Consider the following 20,095-nt stretch of genomic DNA (forward strand, 5'->3'; position numbering starts at 1 on the left):
AACGAGTGGAGCGCTCGGGTGTCTGCATAATCTGCCTTTGGTAACGACAATACATACGTAGGCGCTCACCCCTGCTTACCCCTCCTGCTGCTCACGGTACCATCACATTTGCACACATTATGCAGGTGGTGCGAGCAGCCATGTCCTCTTACAACTCGACGCACAGTATTACGACAGAAGGCAAGCAGTTCTCATGCAAACAGCGCAGAGAGCGGTGACGCTTGTTCGTAGAGCTATTCTCTCTATGTAATCCGTGATTTACTCAGGTGCGTCCAAGTCAAGAAAGAAGGCTTGGCACCAGATCAGTAGTCGGTCCCGTTCGCGTCGGATTGTGACCACTTGATATCCCAGCAGCTGTGTGAGCATGAAGCCCCGCGTTGCTTGTAGGTGACAGGGCTTGCACCGCATTGCCCTGGCCGCCGACTGGGAGGCGAAAGTCGAGCATTCGTTGCAGTGTACCTGAGCTCCCTTGCGACTGATTCACTGAAGAAATCCTGTGCCGCTCCGTCTTGCAGGAGACTATGGTCGGCGGGTGTCGTTAGCTTGATGTCTTGATGATCTAGACTCCAACGCCTGCCTTCTAGACAGGATTAATGGGCCTTTCAGAGTGCACGCCTCGGACAGAGGTTCCAGATCGAGCTCACCCCATCATTTGTCACCGCCTACGCGAGATCAAGTGAAACTTTGTTCCTGCAACACGCGCAACCCCTTGCACACTCGAGTAAGGTTCAAAATAAACGCCAGCTTCACTGTTCCAACCAACGACGCACATCGGTGCTCGCGACACCGTGATCGCCTGGTGCCGTAAGTTCGAGCGGTCATTACGTCTTGTGTCAGTACCCAAAAGCTAAGTTTCGACATCGAGATAGGGCTGTGGCCGAAGACCGGACAAGCTTTCTCAAGGCAATAAGTGCGCGCGTCTGTAACGAACGACCTTCAGGGCCCCAACGTGTTTCACCTAAGGGGCGACCGACTCGATTAAGCTCTTGCCCCACTAATCCAACGAAACCTCCTCGCCCAACTCCAACGGAATATCTAACGGCGCCCCCATGGTGAGATTGGTACCTTATCTTTCAGGAACAATTCTACTGCTTGGCAGCGCAAGGACAAAGCTAGGCACCATCGGTCACCACACCTTATTATTACCCAAGATTATATCTGATCTGTTCCGTCTATTGAGGTGTCCATCGTAACAATCATCTTTATCTTCTGCACAGCCAGGATACAGTATCGAGTATTCGTCTTGAACTTGGCTCCCGGTACGTTCGATAGCGTTATGGAGGACCTCTCAATAGCTGAGGGCAAGCTGTTCTAATATAATGGGGAACCTGCACTGGGCGGGATTTCATAGCTGGAGAGACTCGAAACTCATCTGCTCACGGCCCCCGGCTGCTCCTGCCTACTAAGCAACACAGAAAGCAACCCTACTTTCAAAGTGTTGCTGCCGCAGTACAATTACGGATCGACATGCGTAAGTTAAATCCAAAGTCCCCATCTCACACACCATTTCGCTCTTCCCGCGTCGTAACTCCGCGCAAGCATGTGCTGCAGTCCAGTCTTCTCTACCTCAAAACCAACAGGAACGACAACATCGGTGGTTGTGGTTCTCAGCCGAACAGCCCTCTTTTTTCGGGGCACCAAGGGCACTGACCAAAAGCAGACGCAACCAATGCTCTCGTCATCGTAAACCTTAGCCGATGTACTATCGATGGTTCGATGCCGTACAGTGCCTGTTGCTGAATTGGTGGTATTCACAACGGTCTGTCCGCAACTTGTTCAAGCGTGTATGCGAGGGCCTAACGATATGTGCTTGCTAATACCTCAGAGTATCAAACGACAAGGGTACATTTAGGATATGAAATGTGCCTCGTATGTTCTGAATTTAGTATCAAATGGTGGTGGGCACAGGAAGATCAACCAAGGAAAGACCTGTCAGCCCTCTGAGCGTCTTCGGCACCACGTTACAGAAGGTTGATAAATAGTGGCGTGGCACGGAGTTGGAAGACATACCACACTCCACATTCATGCAGATCTGAATTGAGCCTTTAGCGAAATACGGTTTCCCTAACCCTGATCACCAGAGACAAGATCAAGCTACTTTGAGAGTATGTAGGCTTCTGACTGAACTTCTGTGTCACCTAGCTGTGCGTCGATAGGGCTCCGGATCCGCAACGGTTTGCCAACTGGAGTGCGACACTTTGCGGTTACGGGACCAGTGGGCCAGTGGCACACCCCCAAGAGTTCGCACTTCACAGTATGCGATGGACACTCACCGCCCATCCAGTCGGTTGGTTCGGTGCGTACAGAGTCGGCCATGCGAGCTGGGCAAGAAGAGCAAGGCCACGAACCGCGCCCGGGTGATGAGCAGAAACCCTTTGAACTGTCTGAGACCCCATTCATGTAACAGTCCGTCCCTGTAACACTCCAAACCGCTCGCAAGACAACCGGCGTCCGCTTCCGAGATGGCATGTACAATAGACAGTCCTTGTTACACTAGTGCGTTAGACACATACGTTATCGTCCATTCTGCCGTACCATGAGCTAAACGAGACACCTTGCGTGCCAACTCATGAGGTAGATGGGCCTAAGCGCTACATGAACAATTGAACTAAGGTCGTTGAACTGATTGCGTATCTGTCTAAGCGAACAAACTGATCTAATCACGGCCTTGGGACCCCAATATTACCGAGGTTCTGTCGTGCGTCCTTCCAAGTATGGTTCTGAGAGTATCGCAGTAGTGCCTGGAGGCAACTGGGACGAAATGGGAGCGGGCTGCGGCGACAGGCCCGTGCGCCGAGGTGTTAGAACTCCGCAACAATGGAATTCAGCACGCCAATATGGGCCTACAACTTCCACGTTTGTCAGAGGAGCTGTATCCCAGTGGTGTGTCAAGGCCAGCGGGCTTGCTTCCCAAAGGTTCTAAACGAAACTCCTAACTGTGACACAGATTGACGGGTTCTTCCCTGGTCACTAGTTGGCCTGTCCAGCTCTCGTCCTCCTCACCTATGCCTAACCTTTTTGAGCCGTAAGCCACAGAGCCACTGAGGACACTCAGGAGTATGAAATGATTCCATGCCGCCGGACACTGCACAGATCTCTGGCACCGGGCGTAAGGGAGGCGGAGGGCGGCCCTCCTACAGGGTGACGGCGGCGTTGCTGTTACTGCCCTCGGTGCCACTCGGCGCCGACGCCTCGCGCCTCGCAGTCGCCCAAGGATGTGTCGTGGGCCCATTCATCACTGGATTCATGGCTTTGGGCTTGGGCTGTTCTCGGCGTGCACTGGGCGTATGCGCAAGCCCCTTCACCGGTGGAGCACGGGCGCAGTCACGTTTCTCGCACCCCTCATCCTGAACCCTTCCATGTCTCGGAATGGCGTTAAGATAGAAGCAGCGTTCCACAAATTAACCCTTTCGCCACGGAAACCCGAGCCTAAGCACCCCCGCCCTGCTCACCCTGCTGCCCCATGCCAAAGCCTCTTCGCAAGACGCCCCCTTATTGGTGTCGGAGGCTTCAGAAACTGCTTCAGAAGCGAGCAGACGCTGAGCCGTCAGTCGCACTGAACCCTATCCTCCCTGTTCTCTACTGAAGGGGCCGCAGGAGCAATGGGGCCTCACACGACCCTCGCGCAACAAAGAGATCTATGTCTGATCCTTTGGTGCTGCGGCGTAACAATGCATTCAGTGGCTGAGATCGCATCTGTTGCAATACAGTACACAATCCACACACGCAGTCGAGACAGAGAGGGGACGCTCGGACATAGATCTTGACCAGGCAGCTGTTGCACGGCCACAGGGGTGGTCCGTAGAGCTCGGTCAGGTCAAGTCTGCGTCGTCGTGCACAGCGGTTTCGCGGCGTAGACCAAGAATGTGGCAACGAGCCCTGCAGGTGTGTCGTGCTTGTCGACATTGCTGCCGTTCCTTTTGCCTAGCGTAGTTGTGAGGGTTGGCTACGAAGTCTACGCCAGGTTGGCCTAGGGAACACACCCACTCGCTGACGGCTACGTTGACGCAAAGATGCATGGGGTCTTGTCGCACCGTTACGCCGGCGTTCGCGGCCCATACGAGCACCTTGCTCTCTCTCTCTCTCTCTCTCTCTCTTTCTCCTGGCCGTTTGCGCGTGAAACCAGCTGTAAATCAGACTCAGGCTCAGCCCGGTCCAGCGGCTTCCTTGCCGTTTGCTTTCAGTTGCGCTTCGTCCTTCACGTTTTGTCAGCAACGCTAAGTGTGGAGGTGCAGTACGTGCGCGCCGCCGCCACGCCGCCGCAGGGTCACGCTGGCGGTCGGGGTGTGAGGCTGAGCTTAGATAGCGTCGGTGGCACGGAACGGCGAGACACCATCTGGCGTCTGGGGTGCTCGGGAATCTTCCTGATCCGACCTGATTCCAAAGTTGCCGCTTGCTTACCGCGCCCGCGCCGGGGACGCTCGACCTTGATCTTGACGTTACGTCGGCGCCCATCCCGCCTGGGCTCATTCCCGAGTCTCGCGACTTCGAATCATGGTCCACGGACCCCCAGAAATGCGCATTTCCCTCGCTTGCCCACCACTCGCCCCTGCATGTCGCACTGTTAGCCCAAGCCACTGTTCAGCCCGCTGTATCTGCACTGCGAGAAGTGAGATCTAAGCCATCTCGCAGACGCCGAGGATTGGCATGCCTGGTTGCGACGAGACGAGCGGCGAGCGGTCAACGACGACAGGCGCTAAGGGCGGCAAAGGACGGAGGACTGAGGATTGCGCAATACCTGGCGGGGCTGGTTGTTTGAGCCCGTGGAATGCGTACCACGACCTTCCTGCACGTGGCGTACCTGAGTCTAACATCAGCTTCACGACACAGAACGACGGTATTGTTCCTGGCGCAGTCTCCACTGTATCGTTCCCGTTCATGCATATGCGTCGGGCGATGACCCCTGCAAAGAGCGCAACCTCGCAACTGAACTGCATGATGGCGGAGGTTACATGCACAGCTATGCCACCGGGCCAAGCCTCGACCGCGGGTGCAACAGGCACCGAGCAGCGGGCCGTCGGGCACGATGAGACGATGGGGGCGGGCATGAAGAGCATAGCATCGGATAGTCGCAGCATTGCAGGAAAGGCAGGATCTAGATGCATAGCAATTCACTGACATTGACGCCATCATCTAGCCCATATCGACGGAGTGCACTGATTCCCACCTCCTCGTCGGGTCACTTCCGCGGTGCACAGCTCCAATTTGTGCCCTTGGCATGTCGTCCCACGGCGGGTCACGTATGTAAGTCCCTCCTCAAGGAACATCGTCCCTCGACGGCCATCCCTCGCCGTGGCACCATCCCGCGCACGAATCCGACGCTCCGACCCCCGCGCCCGAACTCAGATAAGATGCAATGTACCTGAGTCCGCAAGCTCGTAAACTCGGCAGGTCCCCCCACAGGTGTACCCGGGTCTCAAAGTCCTGGCGTGCGTTGCGTGCGAGGTGTCGTACGTTCCTCAACTTCAGTCACGGGTCGGCAAGCTCGGCCACCGTAGTGCCGCGTAAGACACCGGCGACCCATGTCATGAACTCTTGGAGCGCGTACGCTGGTTCCCGGTCGTGGCGTTTTGTCACCGATGATGGTCCACGACGTCCTCGACGATTGGCACGAGGAAGCACAAACTTGCGACAACCGCTCCTCCTCATCGCACATGACGCCAGGGTTTCGCATCGAGTGGCTACAGCTTCCGCTAACTTTCTGCACTTTTGGGTGTACCTGCAGTGGGTGGAACCTTGTCTTGAGCATGGCTTTGTATTATCGTCAGCACAGGAACAAATCTGCAAGGGGAGTGCGACGCTCTCTGCGCGTGAATGAATGCCCTGTACCCCGTGCGCGCAGCTTGGCTGAACAGATCGTCGGCCCTTCGCCTAGATAGCCATACTGTAAGATACCACAGAGGTGTTCCTGTCACAGATCTGTTTCCTCAGCGGCGTACAATGGAGTCAATGGCAATCGGCTACTCCTTGGGTAGAGACACAGGCATAGTTTTAGGCAGTCGCTCGGCTCCTCGCTTGGACTAGTCTATGGGGAGCAGGTCTCACCCCAGCGGCCACGCTGGGGACTAGGAGCGAGACGGATTCCGTACAGCGATTGTAGTGCTGATGGTGACATGTGGCACTGGCATGCACGGATCGCGTGAACGCGGCCGGGCAGTGACTCGGTCTTGTCGAGGTGGCGACGAGCGCAGCGCTAATAAGATCGCAGACGTGGGCCGCATCTCCTTCATCTCAGTTCCGGCCAGGCTAACGTCTCCCGCCAAGTGGATCCGATGGTCTGTGACCGATGACGGTTTGAAGTTAAAGCGAATCGCCCCGTCAAGGTCTTTCGAGAGAGTGGGTTCCGGGGATGGGCCCGAAGTGAGCTAGCAACCCCTCAGCAGCTCATGCCGCAGCCGCTGCGATTGGGCTCCTCGGCTTTTGATGCAAAACTCTCTGGGCTGTTTGTAAGTGGCGGTCCGCAGTAGGTTGTCCACTGGGCTGGTGTTGATGAAGCCGCCGGCATCGTGGACATAGACGGGAAGAGCGGCAAGAATGACAACAATAGCAACTACGAGATCGGAAGTGAGGCAAAAACGTTGCAGCGGTTAAACACATGTAAGCCGCGGACCTGGCAGGGAAGCGTTTCAAGACATCCACAAGCTGGACTGCTGTTCGCCGGGATGCGCTTTCCCAGCCCTTTCGATTGTTGCGTCCTAGCGCACTCCAACCTCAGTTCGGAGTGCGGGCTAGGCAACGTACACGCAACGGCCGCAGCCAACGGTCTGCGCGCGCTTTATTGCAACCGATCCGTGGCCCGTTCTCGCGATCCGGTGCATAAACTATTACGGGTAACGTCTCCCGTATGAGAAGTCAAGGCCTGGTATCTGCCGTGATTCTGGACATCCGGCGGTCATAACCTTGCTTGGCTATGAGGTGAGTCGTGACTCTTGCTTGCAAGGAGCCGGTCTGGGATCTGAGAGACGTGAGAGACGAGTATGATGCGGCGCTGCGGTCAGTGAGAGTTTCGCCCCTTCCTGCAATAGGTGAAAGCGCTCTCAACTTGGCGCTATGGCGAGCTATACTGATTCCGAGGCTACGCCACAAGAGCCTTACAGCATGGCCATCGACCAGTGCCGTATTGCGTCTACTGTCGCCTCCGCTCCGCCTGTCCAGCCCATCGGTGCGACCTTGAACGACCACCCGGCCAATTCTTCATCGGGTGATGTCGTGGCCATCGGCTGTCCACCCATATCCGTCTCCAAGGGGATACTTAGCCAACGCCTGGCACGCTCCCGGTCCCCGGTCCCCGGTACCTTTACTAAGATCATGACAACGAGAGTGTCGGTACTGCGCTAGCCCGGCCAAGATGTGGTCGGAACGACGGTAGCACCGGCCTCCGCACTTTTGATTACATTCATGAGTACACATTTCCTGGAAAAATGACATGACATGACCCGCAACCGCAGGACGAAACCGATCTGTACTTGCACTGGGCAGGGGTGGAGCATGTTCGAAACAAAACCAGCATTCAGTTGTACGTTATCTGGACGTCAAGTCGACTCCCGTGTGTCCGCCTCAGGTTGCTATCTCAATCACCATCTGTGGGGGCGGAATCACCAGACTCTGCTGGGTTGATGCATCGCTCGCCTTCCCGTCGTCGCGGAAGTAGTAGCCGATCCCTCCATTAGGGCTTGGGGATGCCATTAAGTCATTGGGCGCGCGAGTCTATCTCCATTCGTTTTCCAGTGGCTTGCAGCATTCCCGACATTCTGGGACCGGTGGCCTGAATCTTCCAACCTTCGCTGCCAGTGCTCCAGTGCTTCGGCGACCGGCAACCCCTTGCTGCCCCTAGATAGCTACCCCTTCCGTAAGAGATGTGGAGCGCTGTATTCCGATCTCAACGAGCGTGAGACGGAGAGTTAGCTTTTCACCTTCTCGTCATGCATCATGCGTTGTACCGTTATTACCCAAACGCCGCAGAGCGCATCTCCGGCGTACCTGGGGTATCAGACAAGTATGAAGGTTGAGCGCTGAGCCCAGATCCACGCAGACCGTGGTCCGAACGGCCCGGCATCGCAACAATGCCGTGATGTCTCGTCTCGTTTCACTCTTCAGAAGTGTAAACTCTCGCACCGTAGGGAGTTCCGATGAGATGCTTCAGCTCAGCATAGGAGAAGCACGCCATGCCCAGGGAAGATGCGATGAGTCAGGAGATGTTGGAACACGAGATCTACAATTAGATAGCTCGTTGGCGACTGAGCATCGCTGCGGTTCAAACGTCTTCGGGAGCGTCGGCTCTCCTATGCCTCGCCGCTCCCGCCGCCCTCTCCGGTGCGTGCGGTCCGTGCAACAGCGCGGCGGACCGTCCCGTGTTGATCGGGCATAACTACCCCCTCCTCGCCCCGTGGGACATGCAGATGCAGCAATGGCTTCAGGCAGCGGCTGCTGAACTGCAAGCCGAGGTTGGCGCGCAGCGATCCTAGATTAGGTACAGCGCATACCTCGCGAAACGAGATGTCCGTAAAGTGCGTAAGACAGGTACTGAGGACCTGAGGAACTTGATGCTGCCAGATACCAGATCGAGTCGATGCAGATGGTCGTGGAGCGGGTAAGGCCAGATAGGGAAGCTGTATGCTGTGCTTAGCCTGCGCTCTCTGCGGATCTGCGCTTTGCACCGCACTGGGGATACCCCCCTGAATTGATTGTTTGGCTCCGCAGTCGCTCTGCGATGGATAAGTCAGTCAGTGGTGTCGACCTAAGGCGACGCTCTGGGATCCTGGGAGCTGCGAGTCGGAGTGGGAGCTGGCGTGGACATGAATGTTTGTATGTCTTGCTGTCGCGTTGTCCATGCTGCTGCGCCGCTACGCTGGGGGTGGGCTGGAGATAGAAGCTGTGATCGAGCTCGGTCTCAGCTCAGGTAGTCATGCGCGACCACAGCCCCACAGGATGTGGCAGGCCGGTGGAGCTGCAGACGTGGTCAGCCAGTGTCAGGCGGGCTGGCGGCGGGCTGCGCCGCTCTGCTGCACTGTGAGAACTGTCTGAAGACGAGATGTGACGCCTGACCTGTGCGTCGGATCGGAGACGAGCATGGTAAGGGTCGGATCCGGCGTCAGCGCCTCTTGCATCCTGTCACACGCCAAGCTAGACAGACGCACTGCCTTATTCTGCAGCTTGCTCAAATGGTCAGAGGGCCAGGATGCCAGTAAGCTCTCGTTAGTCCCGTGCATGCGAACCTCCAATCCGGTAGGTCTGTGGCACCTTGCGGGTGGCACTTCACCCCAACGAGGCTGTTAGCGCTGACGACTGGCATGGCTGTCACCTCTGCTGACTGGCAGGTGGTTGTGCAAACCTCCGTTTCCGTGGCGGTGCTGGTCGTCGATGATGCGGACGGTACGAAAGGGGGCGAGTGTCCGTTCGCGGGCAAGTGTGTGGATGCCAGCGCCCTCAACGGACCTCAGCCAGCACAAGTCAGATTTCGAAGGGGACGCCTCCGGTTGACGACAAGACACCCGATGTGAACAAGCGTAAGCGTCAGTCCGGCCCTGACTCGCCGCGGAAGCGTGTCATGACGGCCTGGACAGGCGATGAGCTCGAACTTCTCTTCAACCAGGTCACAGAGGGCAGGCGCGGCAAGGACCTTAATGTACCCGGCCGCACTGCGAAGCAGGCGCATGATCTATGGGTGTAAGTTTCTTGATGGGCTTCACTGACCAGCAGGAAGAGCGTTCGTCCATATCTCATCAAGTGTCTCCATGAGCGCGGGAAGGGCGCGAAGAAGTCAGTGAGCCCTTCTGAGCTCACAATCGCTGACCGACAGACTGCAGTAGCTATAACAGCGATGAGCATGCACCTCTTAGACACGCTACTTGGACTGCTTTCCTTTCGCATCGAGGCATTCGATAATGTAAGGCTTGACTGTGTTGCTGGAGTCAGTTCATGTTTCACTGGAGTTCTCACTGCCAGGTGGTACGGCACTGGTTTGCAGTGCGGCCGGGGACACAAGAGGCGAGCTCGTCACCTTTCTTCCCTGCAAGCACGCCGTTGAACAGCGCCTTCAGCTCGTCGCCACTCCAAGCCCCGCCCTTACCGGCGACACGGGCTGGCTGTCAGCACATCATTGAAGCCCCGCACTAACGCTGGCGCTGCTTGTGACCCTTGCCTCTGGAGCGCTTGCGATTCGGTCTCACGTCCGACTCGTATCCTGATGCGGACTCCTCCTTGACCGAAATGTCGGAGCTGGCACTGACGGCCCCCGCCTTCGTCGATGAGTTGGACATGATGAGTGGAGAGGAGAGTGAAGATGTCTTCTGCAGCCTGACAGTCGTCAGTGAAGGAGCGCCCCTCACAGGTGTATGCATTCCGCCGCATCCCAGAGTAGGATGCATGAGCATGGCTAACCCACATCTCTAACTACAGACTTAGTCAGGACTCTCGTTACTTTCCGCCCCCGTTCTTGCCCTCGCGAAGACCGCGGATGATCAACGGCTTGACCGTGTTGCTGCCGTTAGTTGTTGCAGGGATCACGACAACTCACCTCCAGGTAGTCTGACACTGATGTGCCGAGCGACCGGGAAGCGCAGCTTCGAGGTCTGCACCTTTCTTGCCAGCGAGCATAGCTTCGAAGAGCTTGACGCGTTCCTCAGGGGTCCAAGGAACGCCCTTGGCCCCGCCGCGCTTACGCTTGTCGCCGGTCTCTGCCTGTCAGGTTTGAACACACTCGGAACGTTGCTCACGAGACTGGCTACGCTTAGCCCTCTTCGTGTCGGGCTTGTATTCGTCCTGCTCCGACTCGAACTCCTCCTTGAACAGGGTGTCGACGGTGTGAAGGGTCTCTGGGGTGATGGTCTGGCTAGACATGACAACTGTCGTCGGTGAATGGAGGGAATGAGGATGAGAGTAATCGTGAGTGCAGCGCTGGACGTGTGTGTGTGTCAAAGCTCCTTGTGCGGTTGACTGGACCGAAAGGACCTCGCGCGCCCTCATCAAGTGTGTGCATACACTACTTCCCGGCATTCCCTCCGTTCTCGATGCAGCGGACGAGGAAGGGCTTGAGAGTGTTTCTGGCGTGAGCTGGGTAGCCTCGTCAGGTAGCTCACGCCCACGTCGTAGTGCATTGATTCGCCGTGCGGCCCGGGACGGCGGCCTCAAGCTCGGCGCCCTTCTTCTGCGCAAGCATTGCGTTCAGCAGCAGCACACGTTCGGTCGGCGTCCACGGGTTCCCACGCCCGCGCTTAGCTGGTGTCAGTGCGTGTCGAACCTCGATGCTGGACAGTACCAGAGGAAGCGGGCTTTGATGGGTTGGTCGCCTTGCGCTTGCCCTTCGCTGGCTTGGGAGCGGGCTCAGGAGTCTGGTCCGATTCTGACTTGATGTCGAGTTCGGTCAGGTCAGACTTGGTATCGTCGAGCTCGTCATGCTCAGGCGGAGGCGGAGGGCTGGGCTGGCTCTTGCGGCGGGTCAACATGGTGTTGTGCTCTGGTGTTAAGATATTGCCTAGAGACAAGAACGGGATGAAGGAAAGGACCTGGTCGCGCAATCGTGTGGATCGTCTAGGGCGGCTGGGCCAGGACCACGGCTGCGCGCCCGTTGCGCGTTGCGCCCCCGTGTGCTCAGCAGACACGCGCGGTCGACTGATGCTCACTCCATAAGAGCTCGCACTCGTCGCCGCTCCCATGCAACACGCCACCATGCCCAAGCGCACCACCGAAGAGCGCGATGAGCTGGACCCCACGCCTTTCAAGATCGAGGATGACACATCATCCGTATCCGTGAAGTCTGAAGACGATGTCGAGGAGAAGAAGCTTGCTCCCGGGAATGCGGATCATGGTCCCGCCAAACGCTCTCGTGGTAGACCGGGGTCCAAGGCTTGGACGACCGAAGACCTCGACCAGTTGTTCACAGCGATGATTAGCGGTAAGACAGCGAAGGCTCTCGAGGGTCAAGTCAATGGCCGCACCGGTCATCAGTGCCTGAGTACATGGAAGTGAGTGGCTGCAGGTTGATGGGGCCTGACTGCAGAGCAACGCTCGAGCCGTATCTTCGCAAGTGTGTCGCGGAGAAAGAGAAGAGGTCGTAGTTGTACATGCATGGTGTTGGAGCCCGTCGAATGCACGAGGCAAGTCACTTAAGACCAGGCTTCTCCTGCAGAGCCTTGCGGAGATAGGGGAGAACGGTGTTGCTGCTTGTCAGCTGCACGGGGAACCCCAAATGCTCACCGCCAAGTCTGCTGGCACTGATAGCCGGAGCGACCCTCGATGCGGCCCTCAAAGGCTTTGGCGTTCGGGGAGGGGATGCCGACAATGTCGAAGAGGGCGAGGAGCTCGGCAGCTGTCCAAGGACGTCCTTTGGACTTGCCACTTGCAGGCTGCTTGTTCTTGTTTTCAAGCTTGACGTCGGGGAGGAGCTCGCCCTCCTCGGACTTGACAGCAGTCGAAGTCATGCGAGAGTAGGGCTTCTGCTCAAGGAGAGGCGATTGTTTGATTGCGCGCGGCATCGGGGATGAGTGTCGGTGTGAAGGATAAGAAAGGCTAGACGATAGATGCTGAGGTGTAAGGGGCTGAAGAGGCATGGGACAAGGATCTTCGAGGGCGCGAGCTGGACTGTGTGCCCACTCATCCCGTTCAAAACGCCTCAAGCATGGCCGCCCGCAACATACTGCTGGCCCCTCTCTGTCAGCGGTGTGTTTGAGTTCGGACTACCTACAAAGGCGTGAGGTTGCCGGCTTCATCCATCAGTCGATTGAAGGGGTGAACGCCGTGGAGATTCCACGGGTTACGAGCTGCCCCAAACCAAGCGAATCGTCTACGGTCAGCTGCACCAGATCTCGCTCAACTCACTCGACCCAAGGCGTCGCGTCTAGCCAGGCTGTCGTCTGCCCCATAAAGTCATGAACCTGCTGCTGGCTCGCCGGAGGAGGGACATTTGGATCAAAACTTGTCATCGCAAACTCTGTGACAATGATCGGGAGACCAAATAGCCTGTAGTACTCTTCAACTTTTTGACGGAAAGAATCAAACGTTGTGGTATAGACGTGAATAGCCAACACGTCCGGTTTGGTCTCAGGAGGGATGAGGGAGAACCATTTCTGAATGTCAGCTGAGCTTTGGCCGATGAGCGCCTACCTGCAGCCAGTCGATGTCGTGTGAGATAGCAGGTGATGCCAATCTCTTTCCCGGTGTACGCAAGTTGGCGAGATGCACCCAGCTTCGTTATCAGTTGTGGGCAGCGCGCTCCTCACTACGTACGCTCTTGCTGCCTCCTCTGGTGTCGTTCGGACGGCGACGTTGGGGTCCTCATGGTCTGTTGCTGTCAGACACCAACAATGGGTTGATCGACACTCACCAGGCTCGTTGTACCCCAACAGCAACTTCCAACCATCCTGCAGGCGGAACTCGTTGTCTAGGTACCCAGGCGCAAAGCTAGAGTCAGTTCAGGAGCACTGTTAGAAGCTGGAACATCGGTGGCGGGCACGACGTACATCATGGGCACGAACTCCGCGTTGATGGTTAGCCCAGGCGTTGTGCCAGGTAGAAGTTCATCCCAGTTCTTGTTCCAGTTGTAGTGCCATGACAATTTCTGGGAAGTGTTAGCAATGCCATGCGCAGGCGACTCGAGCTTTACCGATCCGGGTTGGATGAACTGTGCGACTGGGTCTGAGGTTCCCTCCTGAATGGGCCAACTGATGCCACCCTGCGGGTTAGCGGTTGACTCCGAATGGCAGCGTGGTTCATGAAGTGCAATGGAACTGTCCAGGATGGGACAAGCAGCGTCAGCGCCGGGATACTTGGGCCCGAGACCTGGTCAGGAGCGAGTAGTTGCACCGGAAGGGCTCGGCTCACTTTATGCGGCATGGTTAAGGTTGAAGTGACTGGCAAGTTGCAGTGTTGACGAACGGATGTCGAGTTGCAGAGTCGCGGATGCGACGTCATTCCTGACGGACCGCGCGACCCCCTCTTGCGCGTTTCGTTGTGAACCCCTGGCGGACACCGCACAAGCCCGGTCGCAGCGAGTGGTCCAGTAAGCAAAAGTGCTGTGGACGCCTGCTGGTGGACTCGTGGCCCCGGGGAGAATCGAACGTGGCTCAGGGTTCCCCAAGGTGCCTAAGGGCAGTGACGACTGGTGACCTGACGCACCCTGGGAGACCTCACGCCGCCGCTGTCGCTCGGACACACGCTCTTGCCTCTGTCACTCACTCACACCTCACCACTACTCATCTCTCCCGACATCCCACTCTATCATCCACTTTCCCCCGACGGAGAGGCGACCGGCAGCGTAGTCTGCTGCCCCCCTCGACATCCACATCTCGACTCTCAATTCGGTCCCGCTCTTTCGTTCTCATTCCCACCCAGCGGGCCCAATTACGCCCACAGCAAACGCCAAACGTTACGTCGTTGCTCACGCGTCTGCCAGCATCGCATCCATCGCCTCCCATCTGTCTAGACTCAATCCACACTCCTTTTTAATCAGCCAGTAGGCCGTGGTTGCGACAAGCGAAGGTGCGTAGTCGGTCGCGTCACGCTCATGTGCGGAACATGACTTGTTTGCCACCCTTCTTCCCTTGATCCTGAACGTCTCGTTCGCTAACTTGGTCAGCATGCCCGACTCGCCACACGACGGGCCGGCGCAGCTCGCCCCTCCCTCTCATCCAACCTCCATGCCTCCTTCATCGTATCAAGAGGCCGGTACGCGAAGCAGGAAGAAGGAGAAGCTCGGCTTGTTTCGCAAGAGGTCAACACCCACCCCAGATCCCATCCCTCCCACGCCGTCTGTGGATGACAACGATGAGTGGCTCGTGGAGGGCGAGTCACGAAACGGCCATGTGAACGCCACTGTGTCAGTTGGTCGAGAAGCCAGCACGCTATCTCGCTCGGCCGAACTTCTCCCAGCCGATGACGCACAAACGTCGGCATCCACACAATCATCGGCGTCTACTCATTTGTCGTCCGCGGCCGCCATTGAGAGGCGGCCCGAGAAGCGGCTGTCGAAGAGCCGCACGTTAGCGAAGAAGACCTCGAGGCTGTTCCAACGTACCTCCAATGGTTCGCACAAACACCATTCTGAGGACGACGCGGCGGTGATCAGGCATCACCAACAGTCTGGACGACAGAGCTCCTTCTCCTCGACGGCGTCTGAAACGGGCTCCTCACGGAATAAGCACTGGAGCCTGTCGCGCGCCAGCACAAACAGTTCCCCTCGCGCCTCGCCTGAGACGCACCAGCCATCATCTTGGCATCCCAGCACGACTTTCACTCTCCGACGATCATCTTCGGTGTCGTATCATTCGCACTCTAAACCTCCCTCAGAACACTCCGAGCCCACCGCGCCACAGACAACGCCGCAAGGCTTGCGCCACCGCGATAGCGCCCAATTCCACAACTCAGCAACAGGAGGGGGCACCATTCGAGGATCTAACGGCTCCACTCTTCAAAGAGCCGACACCGTCTCAAGCCGAATGTCCTCTTGGCTCACCAACATTATGCCCACGAGCAACGGTTCTGAGGCTGCTGCGGCGTCTCCAGCTCCAGCCCCAGTCCCCCCTGTCGAGCAAGGAACACCATCTCAACCGCAGCAGGTCTCGACCTCGTCACCCTTACGACGCCCTCAATCCATCGCTGCGTCGATATTCAGCGCAGCCCGTAACAAGGCAGCTAGTGGAATGCGCTATTTACTCGACTCGGACGCTCAACCAGACCATTGTCAAGACACTATGTGGGTGATGGGCGTCGGGCACCCTGGCTGGACCCCACGACTCGAGGACACCCCGATACCCGAGAGTGAGGTGTTGGCCACTCCACCGCGCGTCGATCAGCGGACTATCAAGGGGAAGGAGAATGTTCAGTCTACGCCACCACAGGCTAGGGGCCTTGGGAACATATTTGGCTCGAGCATGAACATCGGAGCTCAGGCGAATGCGCCGGCGACACCGCCTTCCGACTCGGGTGTGACGAGATTGAAGAAGGACCGACCGAAGGAGATTCTCACGTGGCCGGACCATTGTGAGTGGACCTAACGCCTCGGCCGCTGACAGTCTTAGTCTACGATGATTTCAAGTCCCGCGTTTGGTGTACATACCGCGAGCAGTATGCGCCCATCCTGACGATGCCCCACGACCAGCTGATTCCAAACGCGGATGCGTACTTTGGCGCCTTCGCTCAGAATGAAGGGCTCAGCCACTCCCAGACAATGATGCCGTCTCGTCAATCTGGGGGTGGTGCTTGGGGCTGGGTCAAGGGAGGTGAGCGCGGGCTGACCAGCGACGCCGGGTGGGGCTGTATGTTGCGCACTGGACAGAGCATGCTCGCCAATGCCCTCATCCATCTTCACCTGGGAAGGGGATGGCGCGTCCCGACCCAGAAACCCAGCGTGCATCCCCGTACTCCCCTTGAACTTGCAGAGCTGGAGGCATACTCCACTTATGTGCGTGTCCTCTCGTGGTTCATGGACGACCCCTCCCCGCTTTGCCCGTTCAGTGTCCATCGCTTTGCTCTCATCGGTAAAGAGCTGGGTAAGGAGGTGGGAGAATGGTTTGGCCCTAGCACTGCCGCCGGCGCTCTGAAAACATTGGCCAACTCGTTCCCACCCTGTGGGCTTTCGGTAGTGTCTGCCGCCGATGGTAGTGTCTTCCGGTCTGAGGTCTACCAAGCCTCCAATTTGCCGACTGATTGGACGACTGGAGCTAAGCCCTCTCGACCCAACTCGTACCACCGTATGAGCTGGGGCGGTAAAGCAGTGCTTATCGTTATCCCTACGCGCCTGGGACTGGATGGGGTTAATCCCATGTACTACGATGATATCAAGGTGAGCTCAATGAGTGGCTGCATGGTATCTAACCCACAGGCATTATTCACCTGGCCACAGTCCGTAGGGATTGCAGGCGGCCGACCCTCATCCTCTTATTACTTCGTCGCGTCTCAAGCGAATTCACTGTTCTACCTGGATCCTCATTTCACTCGGCCCGCTGTTCCTCTTCGGGTGCCACCCGCATCCGCTGGGCTCCCTCCGGTGCAGGTTCCGAGATCAGCCCAGCGCACTCCGTGTACATCGGCACCCCATAGTGAGGTCAGTGCGGACATCCTTGAAGAGCGTGAGGAGGAGGAGCACGAGGATGATGTTGATTCGATCTCGGATGACGGTCTCGGTGACGATCCCTCCATCCCGCGACCTCGCGTGGATGTCGTCGATGTAGACCACGCAGCCCGCTTTGAAACCCGCCACCCCTTACGCCGTGACAGACGCTTCAATCCTTCTCAGCCTCTGAGGGTGCCCAGCACCCCACCTCCTCGCGGTAGCGTCGACCTCGACGAGCCAACCACGCCGACTCTGAGTGCTCCCCATGGTTCTCCTCAGCAATCGCCATTTGCCTCCCCCGCCACCCATACTCGCTACTCATCGACAGATAGCTCAATCCAGTCCTCGCCTTCCCGCGCGGCCAGCGCCCTACCAGTCGACCCTCAGACTTCGTGGTACGCATCAGCGTACTCGGAGACAGCTCTGAAGACCTTCCATTGCGACAGGGTGAAGAAGCTCCCCCTCTCTGGACTTGACCCATCAATGCTTCTGGGTTTCCTGTGCACCAACGAGGCGGAATTCGAGGACTTCTGCGAGAGAGTGTCCCGCCTCCCTCACAAGTTCTTCAACGTTCAGGACGAGCCTCCTACGTGGAGCGACGCTGAGTCCGGCTTAGAAAGCGTGTCTGAGCCCGACCCTGACAGTGATGGAGAATTCAATGACGATGAGTTCGAGGATGATGGGGACATGGAATTTGGGAGGATGGGCCACCGCTACGTGTCCAACGCAACGGTCGTACCTCGGTACAGCAACCGACATTCGCAACACTCTCATACTTTCTCAACATCGACTACCTCCTCACACGGAGGCAGCGCTTCGCACGATGCGATCGGAGCCTTGTCGTGCAACAGTTCCGAAGACTTCGATTCCGGGTCTGTAGAGACCCCGATGGAGCATGCCTCACGACCTCTGCCATCGATTGCTACGATACAGCTTGACGATGACGAATCGTTTGAGCAGCAACAACATGAGCTGCCGCCCCGCCTCCCTTCATCTCAGACGTTGAGGGCATTCCCGCGTCTTTCTGCCGATGGCGACAGCCCGCAACATCATATCATCCCGCCACCGCGCAAACGAAGTTTAACCGCTCTCAGTTCCAAGGGTCCTGCCGGGGTGCCATCTAAACCACTGCCCGTCATTATGCAGCACGCGGATCCAGACACCACGCCCAAACAAACTCATCAGAAAGTGAGCTCGCGCGGAGACCTCTCAACTGCTGTTCGTGGCTGACGACAGACGGGCTCGCAGAGCAGCTACAACTTCCCAAAGGATGAGACTGTCCGGGATCTCGCCAGCACAGCCCGAGGTGACTCGCCGGAGCCGAAGGGCGAGGAGTCGGAAGCATCCATTTCTGCTCAACCCCACGTCACGGCGCAGTCTGGGGCAATTCCATTCTCCGCCACAGTGCCCTCCCTGTCCGATGAGGGCGGAGAAGAGGAGGAAGACTCCTTGGTCATCATCGACAAGGACCTGGACGAGGAGCTGGAGTGCACCCGCAATTCTGCCGGTGGTGTCCTCGATCGAACAGAGCTTGAGAGTGTACCAGAACTGTCTCCAGTCCCCAATCATTAACAGCATCGGCTCGACTTAACAAAGCAACCTCTACCCAAGCGCATGATGATCTTACCATGCTTACAGACGGTTTTCTAGGCATAAATAATTATTCTTATTGTTGTACGCATTGTGTATTAGATTGTAACTGTTCTCGTATGCGAGGATCTACGCCATATCGCTGCATGGTCTTGCCTTTGGTGCAACATTGACGTTGAACTGATTGATCAAAACGCCTCAAGTGGTGCCACATAAAAACGCCGGCCACGTGGAGCGTTGCCACCGTTGACTGAGGGTCAAGGGCACAAAAGAGTTGTGGCCTGGCGGTGGCCTGGCCGACTAAGGACGCGAGATTAGTCGTTGACACCCACCTATACACAACATGAGCAAGCCGTAAGTACAGCCAGGTCGCAGACGTCCCCGTGGCTACAGGAGCTGACTTGCAGGTTAAAATCTGACTGGGCCGAGGAGGACGAGTGTGAGTATCGAAATAACGACGATCGAGGGGATGTGTCGTGGTGTTCGCGAATATTTGTCATCCGGGACTCTGGGATACTGCAACAGCAGCAAAGACGCCTTACGACACGTGCAGAACGGCCTGGTTCGGTTTGTCGGGGCTGGGAGGTCAACGGGCATCGAGAAAGTGCGATCGCGAGCGATAATCGACGTGCAGTAGGGCGGAATGACGTTGGCAGGAGGCTGCAGGGACCGAGCGCTTTCACAATGGAGTGCTGCCTGGAAAGCTGGCCGCGAGTCTTCTCCGCTTTCGACAGTAAGCGATAGCGGTTTGGCTAGCCCTACAAGCTGTCTCGGACGACGTGACAGCGTCTTCGGATCTTGATATGACGCAACATGGACTTGCACCTCGATGGAAGACACACGACACCTTCTCGACTTCTTGTTTCCTCGCTCTTCGATCGAAGCCCTTTCCTCCGACCTGTCCCCAGATGTTCCAGATGGCCGCGATGACTTTGCATCACCGGCACTCCCATGATCGGTATTGTACGCAGTCACTAACATGCAGTTGAGCTCCCGCCTACGACTGAGACGCTCGGTGCGGACGGAATCACGACGATTGTCAGCTGGAAGCTGAACGATGCTGGCAAGAAGGTGAAGGTGACGCGGCGAGTGCGCCGCAAGCTGCAGACGCAGGTTGTGTCGCACACGGTCGCCGAGCGCAAGCACTGGGCCAAGTTTGGTGACGACAAGGGCAAGCCCGCCGGACCGGACCGCCAGACGACGATCATCGGAGAGAACCTGCACTTCAAGATTGCGCCCCTGAACAAGGCTGCTGCCCGCCGAAGCCGAGGCCGCCAAGCAGCCGGCGGGCAAGGCCGTCGTCTGTCGTCTCTGTAAGGGAGGCCACTTCACTGCCAAGTGTCCGTACAAGGACCAGCTTGCCGAGCTCGACTCTGCGGCTGCCGCGCTCGACGAGGACGGAGAGGCTGGCGCGCCCATGGGCTCCGGTCTTGCCCCCCGTGGCGCCGGCGCCGCGCT

General features: G+C 57.5%; 6 protein-coding genes across 6 annotated transcripts; 3 read left to right on the forward strand and 3 right to left on the reverse strand.

Annotated features, from left to right (window-relative positions):
• Positions 1-9,935: 9,935 nt before the first annotated feature.
• Positions 9,936-10,839, reverse strand: A1Q1_00200 (uncharacterized protein; the record flags this gene model as incomplete). The annotated part of the gene is made up of 4 exons (XM_014326528.1): positions 9,936-10,085; positions 10,170-10,296; positions 10,517-10,676; positions 10,728-10,839. The coding sequence occupies 4 exons, from the start codon at positions 10,837-10,839 to the stop codon at positions 9,936-9,938; spliced, it is 549 nt and encodes a 182-aa protein (XP_014182003.1).
• Positions 10,840-11,213: 374 nt separating this feature from the next.
• Positions 11,214-11,444, reverse strand: A1Q1_00201 (uncharacterized protein; the record flags this gene model as incomplete). Its single annotated transcript, XM_014326529.1, has 1 exon — positions 11,214-11,444. One exon carries the CDS (start codon positions 11,442-11,444, stop codon positions 11,214-11,216), a length of 231 nt encoding a protein of 76 aa, XP_014182004.1.
• A 223-nt stretch (positions 11,445-11,667) lies between these two features.
• Positions 11,668-11,967, forward strand: A1Q1_00202 (uncharacterized protein; the record flags this gene model as incomplete). Its single annotated transcript, XM_014326530.1, has 1 exon — positions 11,668-11,967. The coding sequence occupies one exon, from the start codon at positions 11,668-11,670 to the stop codon at positions 11,965-11,967; it is 300 nt and encodes a 99-aa protein (XP_014182005.1).
• Positions 11,968-12,100: 133 nt separating this feature from the next.
• A1Q1_00203 (uncharacterized protein) lies at positions 12,101-13,830 on the reverse strand (the record flags this gene model as incomplete). The annotated part of the gene is made up of 7 exons (XM_014326531.1): positions 12,101-12,158; positions 12,196-12,579; positions 12,817-13,080; positions 13,225-13,279; positions 13,322-13,398; positions 13,458-13,762; positions 13,819-13,830. The coding sequence occupies 7 exons, from the start codon at positions 13,828-13,830 to the stop codon at positions 12,101-12,103; spliced, it is 1,155 nt and encodes a 384-aa protein (XP_014182006.1).
• Positions 13,831-14,573: 743 nt separating this feature from the next.
• Positions 14,574-18,619, forward strand: A1Q1_00204 (uncharacterized protein; the record flags this gene model as incomplete). Its single annotated transcript, XM_014326532.1, has 4 exons — positions 14,574-15,975; positions 16,014-16,777; positions 16,838-18,235; positions 18,296-18,619. The coding sequence occupies 4 exons, from the start codon at positions 14,574-14,576 to the stop codon at positions 18,617-18,619; spliced, it is 3,888 nt and encodes a 1,295-aa protein (XP_014182007.1).
• Positions 18,620-18,980: 361 nt separating this feature from the next.
• On the forward strand, positions 18,981-19,954 carry A1Q1_00205 (eukaryotic translation initiation factor 3, subunit 4 delta, 44kDa; the record flags this gene model as incomplete). Its single annotated transcript, XM_014326533.1, has 3 exons — positions 18,981-18,991; positions 19,045-19,076; positions 19,623-19,954. 3 exons carry the CDS (start codon positions 18,981-18,983, stop codon positions 19,952-19,954), a joined length of 375 nt encoding a protein of 124 aa, XP_014182008.1.
• Between the last annotated feature and the right edge of the window lie 141 nt (positions 19,955-20,095).

This window comes from Trichosporon asahii (assembly GCF_000293215.1).
Source record: "Trichosporon asahii var. asahii CBS 2479 unplaced genomic scaffold scaffold00018, whole genome shotgun sequence".
Lineage (NCBI taxonomy): Eukaryota > Fungi > Basidiomycota > Tremellomycetes > Trichosporonales > Trichosporonaceae > Trichosporon > Trichosporon asahii.